Raw genomic sequence first — 10,146 nt, 5'->3', positions numbered from 1 at the left:
AGCGCACTGAGCTCCGCCTCCGGGCCCGACAGTGGCATTGAGAGTGCCTCCGCTGAGGACCAGGCGGCGCAGGGGTCCGGCGGGCGAAAGATGACCAAGGGCCAGGTGTGCGCCCCCCACCTCCTGGGGGAGGAGAGAAGGATAGGGGCTTCGGCCAACTGTGCCCTTTTGCCCATTAGCGGAGCACATTCGGGATTCAGAGTCCCTTCTGCTGACAGCTCGTCACTCCTTAATTTCACCAGGCTCGGAATTCCCACCTGTAAAATAGGGAGACCCTTAGTACTTGCTCTTGGGAATGGGGCATGGGCCAAAAGTGTCAGCAGGTACCCAGCGTGCTGATGAGGGCTCAGTAAGTTCCTAATTACAGGCGAGGGCCCAAGTGGCTTTCAGATGAGACTCCACACCTGGAGAGGTCTGAAATCCTGCAGGTAGGACATGGAAGAACAGGAAGAAACAGGACATGGGCTTACGGGAGCTGGGGGCACTGCAGAGAAAGGGTTGTGCTCCTTGCCACCCCCACCCCTGAAGCCTCTGACTGTGTCCCACAGGAAGGGGAGGGGGCGCAGCAACTGCTGACCTTGCAGAGCCAGGTGGTGCGGCTGGAGGAGGAGAACCGAGACTTTCTGGCTGCATTGGAGGACGCCATGGAGCAGTACAAACTGCAGGTGGGACCGCCCGGGAGAAAGGGGAAGTCCCAGCTCAGTTCCAGGGTGAGAGGGGGTTCACCAGGGTGGGGATACTGGGTGCGTGCAGAGATAGGGAGTGCGCCACGTGAACAGAGCGTGGAGGTGAGGACAGAACCGTGTGGGCGGGTGCAGTGCAATGGGACCTCCAAGCCTGATAGCTTTGTGGAGAGGAGGTGAGCTTGGATGGGAGATGCCCTATCTGGCCGAAGGGTCGGATCTTAGAGCTTGAGTTACCCAGGTCAGCGCGGCACTTGGCGCCCTCTAGTGGTAGAGGTTGGAGGTGGCGGGAGTGTGATGACTTGGGATGAGAACCTGAGTCAGAACTAGCCTGCACAGCGTGTGTGTGTGTTAGGGATGTGGGCAGAAGAGGTGTCAGGAGTATCTGACCCTCCTCAGTTTCGACCCAGAGAAGATGAGGCAGCCTCAGGCCTGGCATCCATGCTCCCTCAGCTCCTGAACCTGAACCCTCTTTTTCTGGCAGAGCGACCGGCTGCGTGAGCAACAGGAGGAAATGGTGGAGCTGCGGATGCGGCTGGAGCTGGTGCGGCCTGGCTGGGGGGCCCCGGGACTCCTGCAGGGCCTACCTCCAGGTTCCTTTGTGCCTCGGCCTCACACAGCCCCCCTTGAGGGTGCTCACACTCAAGTCCTGGGCATGGCCCCCACTGCCTGCCTCCCTGGAGATTCCGTTGGTTCTGAGCAGTGGGGAGAGGTAAGTGATTGAGGCTGGGTGTCTTCTAGGCTGGCCATGTTGGACCGGTCAGGCTTTGGGTAGGTGTTGGGGTGCAGTGCTGGGACATGTGACCCTCCCCTGTATCCTCCCCTGTGTCTTCATAGGACTAGCTGGGACATGACCCTTTCGGGGTCCCTAGAGGAAGGGCCATGATTGGGTGACTGTGTCCTCGCAGGAGGGCCCAGTGCCATGGGTTTTTTAGCTGGAGGTTGCTTGGAGTGAGGAGGTTAGAGAGCAGTGTTGGCATCTGGCCCCAGGTGGGAAGCTTGCATACCTCCAGAAACAGAGAGCTCATCACCTTTGAGGCTATCCCCACTGTCTGTGCAAATTCACTTTTTTTTTTCACACTTGTGCAACTTTTTTTTTTTTTTGAAGAGGTTTTCGCTATAGGGCGCGTGCGCTCGCCAGACAGACAGAGACATAGAGACAGAAAGTGAGAAATCACCCCCCAGGGGGGATGGTCACGCCGCAATCCCTTCTCCTCCATTCTCCTCTCGGGATCTTGAGCACGCACGCACACGCGCCCGGCGTGATATTGAAGCCACCCAGTCCGAGATGTGAACCGCGGTCGACTACGTGGGAGTCCAGCGACATAGCCATTACGCTAACTGCTGGTTCCCACACTTGTGCAACTTTAAAGTCCATTAAAATCTTAGAAGAACCAGATACTTATCTGAGGGAAACAAAGAATTGCTTATACCTTCACAGGGAGGATTTCTTTGTTGAAAGTTTAGGAGATAAGGGCCCAGTCATGATGGTATGCACTGCTAAGATGATGTATTCTGCAGGTTCAATTCCTTGGGAGGCTTAGGTTTAATTCCCAGACCAACTTAAAAAGCCATGCACCATAGCGTGTGTCTGTGGTCCCAGAGGCTGGGAGTCTGAGGCAAGAATATCACAACACAGCAAGACTGTTTAAAAAAAAAAAAGTTAGAAAGTGGAGAGCAGGTTCCTGGGTTATGTTCAGAAAGGTCCGTGTTAGTAGACTTCTATCAATGGTGGTGACCAAGAGCAGGAGCAGGCAACTGCTTCTGGAGGAGGGAGAGCCTTATGCAAAATGTGTAGAATTCACCAGAAGCTCGCTTAAATCCAACTTTTACCAGGATCCAGCTTTATAAATAAGCTTGTTGCTTCTGAGTGCAGAGTCTTCTCATCAACACTTTGAACCTTACAGGAAACAAAATATTTCCTTCCTTCAACTTTATCAAGTTGGCTATTTATCACAACAACAGAACAAAGGGGAATGGGTCTTTTATAATTGATGTTGAGATTGGCAGTCATGACAATTCCGCCAGCGATAAGTGCAGTCATACCAACGGTAGCATCAATCATGGTTGCAATTGCACTTCCACGAATGAATCCAGGTGCTCCTTGTAGGTAAGGACCTCCTTGAAACAAACAGACTACTCTTTCCTCAGCATTATTATAGAACATCGCATATTCAAAACCTAGGCCATCCTCAATGCTTCTGTTGAAGAGCTGGGCCTGTGGCAGTTCATCCTTCATCAGTTTCGGGTCAAGAAAACAGGTTTTGAACTCTTAAGTTCTTTGAGTAGATCCACATTTATATGAAGGTAGCTGTTTCCACGAGCTGTCTTCACATTTCTTCATAAACTGGTCAAAGAGGAATCTTATGTCCTTACTCCAGCTGGGGTTAGGGAGAGCAAAGTCTACAAGAATGTCTCAGAAGAAAATGACCTCGGTGCGGGTCCTGGCTCACTGGCCGGCGGCCGCGCGCCTCCCCAGGGGCCGCGCAGGGCCCCCAGCATGCACAGGCGTGGGGCGCAGCTCCTCGGCATGGCTCCGAGTGGCAGTGGCAGCGGCGGCAGGCGCAAGGAAGTCGTGCAAAGAAGGGACGCTGGCAAATTCACTTTTATTCGAGCTGCATGTATCCCTGAGCCTTCATCTCTGCTTGTAGCTTTGCTGCTTGGGGCCTTTTGGACAAAGTCTATTCCCACTGCCCGAGAGCTCCAGGTCATCTGAGCTTTAAGCATCTGAGAGGCTGTGGATCAGGCAGAAGTCTGTTTGCAGGGTGTTGTTGGTGAGAGAGGGTTTGGGCGTGATGACCTATACACCAGGGGAAGGGCAGACTGTCACCTGAGAAGTACCAGGTGCCATGGGAGTGGGAGGGGAGAGGAAAGAGGAGCAGGAAGCTCTGGCTGCAGGTTGCGATCCAGCATGCTTCCCAGCGGCGTCAATTCAGCTGGGGCTTGAAGGCAAGGGAGGGCATGAGGAAGCAGGTGCGTGAGGAGGTTCCGAGAGACAGGACACACTACAGGAGGGAGGATGTGGGACAAGAGGTTCCTAGAGGATGCTTTGGCAACATTCCCATCTGAAAGCCCTGACATTCCCTTAGCAGGGGACAGACAGCAGGGAGGCTGGCACTGAGCTGCTGGCCAAGGTGGACAGGCCAGGAAGTGGCTCTTCAGCTGCATCTGATGAGGAGGACGAGGAGGAGGTGCCCAGGCGGACCTTACACGTGCGCAGGTGCGTGGGACCAACAGCCCGCCCAGCCAGGACTGCTCAGGGCCTGGGGCTGGACAGGATGAGGATCCCACTGTGCCCTCCCTTAACAGCAGCCAGGAGCCCTAGCTGGTCTCAGGGTGCCCTCACCTCCATCACCTTGGCCAGCCCCTTGGGGGAGAACAGGCAGGGAGCTGCGATCTCAGAGCCAATAGGTCTGATTGAGGTGACGACTGCCACGTGGAGTGGGCCCAGCCTGTGACCCTTAGCCTCCAAGATGACCCTTGGTGTCCTCAGCTGCCCTATACCTCCTGAGCTCTGCCTCTGGCCTCAGTTCTGTTAGACTTATCTCCTTGGCTTACCTTGACCCCTGAGGTCCAGGAGGCCCAGAGGCCCCCTTTCCTCTTTCCAGGCCTGGGAGGTGACTGGGCTGGGACAAGGACTGGAGGGAGTCCAGACTCCTACTCTGTCCTCCAGAAATGGGATCAGCAGCTGGAACCAGAGGGTGGGAGCACACCCAGGAAGTCCACCGGACAGGAAAGGCCCAGAGCTTCAGCTTGAAGACCTGGGTGCAGCCATCCTGGGACACAGAGGTAAGCTGGGCAGGGCACAGAGAGGGCCTCTCTTTACCACTCTTTGGTCCTAGGCTGGCTGCTCCCAGACAGTCCACACACTATCCCAGCAGACCCTGCCCAGGGCATGCCTCTCCCCTCCATCCCACTGTCAGTTGCAATGTTGAACTTGATGGTCTGCCTGTTACAGCAGCCGGTGGGATCAAGGCCCCGGTTCAGACCCGCCAGAGCCTGACTGCCACAGCCTCTGAGTGGCGACTGGCCCAGGCCCAGCAGAAGATCCGGGAGCTAGCCATCAACATCCGCATGAAGGAGGAGCTCATTGGCGAGCTGGTCCGCACAGGTGAGGGGGGCACTGGGGTGGCACTGGGGTGGGCCTCCCACTGGAGGGTAACTGCCCATCTGTACCTTCCCCTGCACTGTTAGGGTTCAACAGTAGGGGGAAGAGCAGGGACCAGGCGGCCAAGGATTGATCCTCAGCTCAGCCTCATTCAGGTGTATGACCTTGAGAAAGTAGCATCCCCTCCCCCCCCCCCCCCGTGTCTCAGTTTACTCATCTCTAAGATGGGGTAGTAATTTTACCTACTTCATAGGGTTGTTTTAAGGGGGAAATGAGTTCATGCAAATAAAGAGCTTAGAGGAGCTCTTGGTAGGTACAGTCTTCTTTAGCAAGTGCCAGCTATGTTATAGACACTGTGCTAGGCACACGGTCTCAGTCCTGTGGGGCACATGTTGGGAGTGACTGATGACGGAGTGTCCCCAGATCATGCCGCATTTCTACTGGTGAAGAAGCAAGGGATGCTTTTAGGTGAACGTTTAGTTGAACGTTTTTATTTTAATAGTTGTGAATTAGTTTATTACAAAATTCATTGTGAAAAGCTGCAAACAGGTATAGTCAAAAAAGATGCTGGTGTAACAGTTACCATGTACCTGTCTCACCCAGACTTAGCAGATATGAGATCTTCCACATTTGTTCTAGTGCTCCTTTCTTTTCTTTCTTTTTTCCTTTTTTTTTTTTTTGTTATTGTTGTTAAATTTAGATTTATTTAATTTTATCATTTTTTAAATTTGCTATAGGGCACGTGCACTCACCAGAGAGAGAGAGAGACAGTGAGAAAGTAAGAAAGCAAGAAAGCAAGCTGCCAGGTCTGGGATGCAAACCGTGGTCAGGCATGTCGGAGTTCAGAGCTTTAGCCACATGCCACCTGCTGGCCCCACCAGCTCTCCTCTTAGCAAATCCAGATTGTGTGTGTGTTTGTGTGTATATTTTTTAAATTTGTGAGTAGGTGTGTGTGCTTACTAGAAAAAGAGAAAGAAGGCACCCTTCTAACTGCCTGTAGGAGATGGTCACACTGCAATCCTTTATCCTACAGGGACTTTTCAGGATTTTGGGCACATGCACACACACCTGTCATGTTTCGTAAGGCATCAGGTCCAGGATTTGAACTGTGTAGACAGCCATGTGGGATCTAGCTAAATTACCCACCATGTCACTGCTAGCCTGACAGTAATCTTTACATCCCTATGCCTTCTAGCATGTGCTTTTGAAAGATTCGGGCATTTTTTTTTTTTTTGCCCAGCCATAATGCCAAAAGCACATCTGACAAGACTGACATGCTCTTTGTGCCTTGAGCATAAACATACATTCCCAGTTACTCAGCAATGCCTGTTTATAGTGAGTTTGTTTAAATCAGGATCCAGGCTCTTTCCACACACACAAGTTTCAGATGGCTGGTCTCCCTTCTCTCACATCTTTTATTTTTTTTTTATTTTATTTTTTTATTTTTTGGAGAGGTTTTTTGCTATAGGGCACGTGCGCTCGCCAGAAAGAGTGAAAGAGATAGAAAATGAGAAATCACCCCCCAGGGGGGATGGCCACACCGCAATCCCTTCTCCTCCATTCTCCTCTAGGGATCTTGGGCACGCATGCACACATGCCTGGCGTGAGTTTAAGCCACCAGGTCCGGGACTCGAACCACAGTCGACTACATGGGAGTTCAGTGACATAGCCATTATGCTGCTGGTCCCACATCTTTTATTCTTATAGAATGTTCCAGACCCTGGATGTTTTGAGTTTGTCTTTTTGCTTCCCTTGGTGTCATTTAGCTTGTCCCTCTGTCCTTCCATATTTCCTGCAAGTGGAAGTTCTAGAAGCTTAATTATAGGCAGGTTTCAGTTACACATTTATTCTAGCATATACTAGGTCAAAAATATTTAACTTGTTACTTCTTTGGGTCACTGTTGTGAATAAGGCCTTTTTTTTTTTTTTTTTTTTTAATCTTTGCTATAGGGCATATGCATCCACCAGAGCTAGAGAGAGAAAGTGAGAAATGCCATAGTCCCTTCTTCTCCTTCTTCCTCTCTGGATTTTGGGCACGCACGCAAATGCACCCTGTGTGATTTTTAATTTACCTGGCCTGAGACTCGAACTGTACAGCTAGCCATATGGGATCCAACACCTTAACCTCCATGCCATCTACCGGCCCAGAGGGTTACTTTTAAGCTGATTTATGGAAACAGTTTGTCCCAGTCTGGTGGTACAAATTCAGGCTGGTGGCAAAACTCATGCAGATGGCCCACAGACTGGGAAACTTCCCACAGAGACGAACAGGTGACTCTCTTGGGGGAAAGGGACTACCTGTGGTTATGCAACCCTGCTTTCTTCTAGGGAAGGCAGCCCAGGCCCTGAACCGCCAGCACAGCCAGCGCATTCGGGAGCTGGAGCAGGAGGCTGAGCGGGTGCGGGCTGAGCTGAGTGAAGGCCAGAGGCAGCTGCGGGAGTTGGAGGACAAGGAGCCCCAGGATGCTGGTGAGCGCTCTCGGCTGCAGGAGTTCCGCAAGAGGGTGGCCGCGGCCCAGAGCCAAGTGCAGGTCAGTGTTGGAATCTCAGGGTGGGGATGGGGTCGATGGGTCTGGGACAGGTGGGCCTTGGGGCCCAAGCTCACTGTGCAGCCTGTGTGCACTCAGGCCCTGTGCCAACCATGGCCTCCTAGGTCAGGGGGCAAGGCTGGTATTGTAGGAAGCTCAGCTTTTAATAGCGCAGAGGCAGGGAGACAGGTGCTGCCTGAAGACCTCAGAGACCTGTGGGAGGGTGAGGGGTGAACATGTAAGGAAAACCTGCCCGTCATGGGGCAGCTCTCCCCTCCCCTGCCCACCTGTCCATCCTCCAGCTCTCTGTTCACTCAGCCTTCTGTCTTGCCCTCTCCATCTGTCTACTTGCTGGTCCATGTGTCCATCTACCAGCTCTGTAACCACTGCCCATTTACCCATCTATGCCCATCAGTCCCGTGTATTGATCCACGCATGATCTACCTCTGTTTGCTAGGGCTGCCCTAACAAGGTACTACAGAGCAGCTGGCTTGGACAACAGACATTTTCTTGCAGTTCTAGAGGTTGTAAGCCCAAGATCAGGGTGTCAGCAAGTCTGGCTCCTCCAAGGTCTTTGTCCTCAGCTTGCAGGGGCCACCTTCTCACCATGTCCCTGTATAGCCTTTCTGTGTACACATCCCTGGTGCCGCCTCTTACTGGATTCAGACCCACCCTTATAACTTCATTTAACCCGAATTACCTTTTTATTTTCTCTCCAAGTTTTCGCTATAGGGTGCATGCACTTACCAGAGAAAGTGGGAAAGTGAGAAATTATCCACTAGGGATGGCCACACTGTACTTCCTTCTCTTCCATTCTCCTCTCAGGATTTCGGGCACACATACACATGCACCCAGCATGATTTTCAAGCCGCCTGGTCCAGTATTGGAACTGTGCAGTAGACCCTGTGGGATCCAGCCTCATTAACTACCACGCCACCGGCTGGCCCTGAGTTACTTCTTTATTTATTTTAAAGAGAGATTTTTGCTATAGGGCGTATGCATTCACCAGGAAGACGGAGAGACAGCAAGAAATCACCACCACCACCCCCAGGGGGGTGGCCATGCCACAGTCCCTTCTCCTCCATCCTCCTCTCTGGATTTTGGGCACACACGCACGTGCACCTGGCATGTTTCAAGCTGCTGCATCTGGGACTGAAACCACAGTCTACCACATGGGAGTCCAGCACGTAACCATTACACCATCTGCTGGTTCCAGGTTACCTCTTTAAAGACTCTTTATCTGAATACAGTAACATCCTAAGAAATAGGTTAGGTCTTGCCACATGGAAATTTTGAGGGACACATTTCAGCTCATAAAACTGTCCATCCTATTTTATTTTTTAAAGAATTTTCTATTTAATAATAATAACTTAATTTAAACCATAGAGAGAAAGCAAGCCATCGGGTCCAGGACTTGAACCATGGTCGGTCATGTGGGAGTCTAGCATCCCAATCACCATGCCACCTGAAAGCCCCGTCCATCCTATTTTTAACCTTTATAGAATCCCACCCACTTGTCCATCTATCTTTGCAACTGTCCATCTATTCTCAGTTCAGGTGTCACGAGACATTATAGTAGAGTGGTTAAGAGCATGGGTTTGAAGCCTTACTAAAGCTCGGGTTTAAATCCCATGTCTGCCACTTACTAGCTGTATTTGTTGTTTTATTTTTTTTTCTTTCTTTTGGAGAGGTTTTTTTTTTTTTTTTTTTTTTTTTTTTTTTTTTTTGGGTGCATGCGCTTGCCAGAAAGACAGAGACAGACAGAAAGTGAGAAATCACCCGGGGGGAGGGGGGGCGGCCACGCTGCAATCCTTTCTCCTCCATTCTCCTCTTGGGATCTTGGCTACGCACGCACACATGCCCGGCATGAGTTTAAGCCACCGGGTCCAGGACTCGAACCGTGGTTGGCTACATGGGAGTCCAGCGACATAGCCATTACACTAACTGCTGGTCCCGCTGTATTTGCTTTTTAAAAAATATATATGTATTTAATGGGGACCAGCCGGTGGTCTGGTGTTTGCAGCACTGGACTCCCAGTTGGTTGACTGTGGTTTGAGTCTTGGACCTGACAGCTTGAAACTAACTCTGGGAGTGTGCTTGTGTGCTTCAAATCCCAAGAGGAATAAATAAGAGGTTAAATAATTCTTCGAAGAAAAAAGGAGGGGGGCTGGCAGGTGGCGTGCTGGTTAAGGGTGCTGAACTCCCACATGACCGACCTTGGTTCGAATCCCAGACCTGGCGACTTGCTTTCTCTCTCTCTTTCTCTCTGACTCTGTCCCTCTCTGGTCAAATTTAAATAAATAAAAAGTTAAATAATTGTTAAAAAAAAAACAAACAATAACAACAATAAAAATCTCAGGAGAAGAATGGAGAAGGGGCTGAGGTGTGGCCATCGTGGGGATGATTTCTTGCTTTCTGTCTCTTGTCTCTCTCTGTCTCTCTGCCAAGTGCATGTACCCTATAGCAAAAAAAAAGTAATGTTATGCCATTTTATTCTTAGAATCAAAATTTTAAAAAAAATTTTTGGCTAGAGGGCATGTATGCTAGCCATACAGAGAGAACACCCTCAACGGGGCAGTCACACTGTAACCCCACCCCTCCACTTTTGCATCCTGTCGAATTTTAGGCACCCAAACACGTTCCAGGCCTGCTTTTCAAACTGTTGGAACTGAGATTTGAACTCTGGTCAGCTATGTGGAATCTGGTTTCCAATACTCAGCAGTGAAGTGATGTGCCATGGTGCAGGCCCAAGCTGTGTCCTTGGTTAAGTTTCCTATTCTCTCTGGGCCTGCCTTTTAATCTGTAAAATAGGAACAACGGTGATCAC

General features: G+C 50.9%; 1 protein-coding gene and 1 pseudogene across 1 annotated transcript in view; one reads left to right on the top strand and one right to left on the bottom strand.

Moving 5' to 3' along the window:
- The window catches only part of KIF7 (kinesin family member 7), a 31,460-nt gene that overhangs the window by 13,825 nt on the left and 7,489 nt on the right, over positions 1-10,146 (top strand). Inside the window, exons 6-12 of the mRNA XM_027773536.1 lie at positions 3-105; positions 549-665; positions 1,168-1,395; positions 3,773-3,903; positions 4,357-4,472; positions 4,642-4,794; positions 7,120-7,322. Coding sequence (XP_027629337.1) covers positions 3-105; positions 549-665; positions 1,168-1,395; positions 3,773-3,903; positions 4,357-4,472; positions 4,642-4,794; positions 7,120-7,322 — 1,051 coding nt within the window. The remainder of the gene's footprint in view (positions 1-2; positions 106-548; positions 666-1,167; positions 1,396-3,772; positions 3,904-4,356; positions 4,473-4,641; positions 4,795-7,119; positions 7,323-10,146) is intronic.
- LOC102492160 (acyl-coenzyme A thioesterase THEM4 pseudogene) lies at positions 1,980-3,779 on the bottom strand (annotated as a pseudogene).

Source organism: Tupaia chinensis, unplaced genomic scaffold (genome assembly GCF_000334495.1).
Source record: "Tupaia chinensis unplaced genomic scaffold, TupChi_1.0 Scaffold000359_1, whole genome shotgun sequence".
Lineage (NCBI taxonomy): Eukaryota > Metazoa > Chordata > Mammalia > Scandentia > Tupaiidae > Tupaia > Tupaia belangeri.
This window is presented reverse-complemented; position numbering and strand designations above follow the sequence as displayed.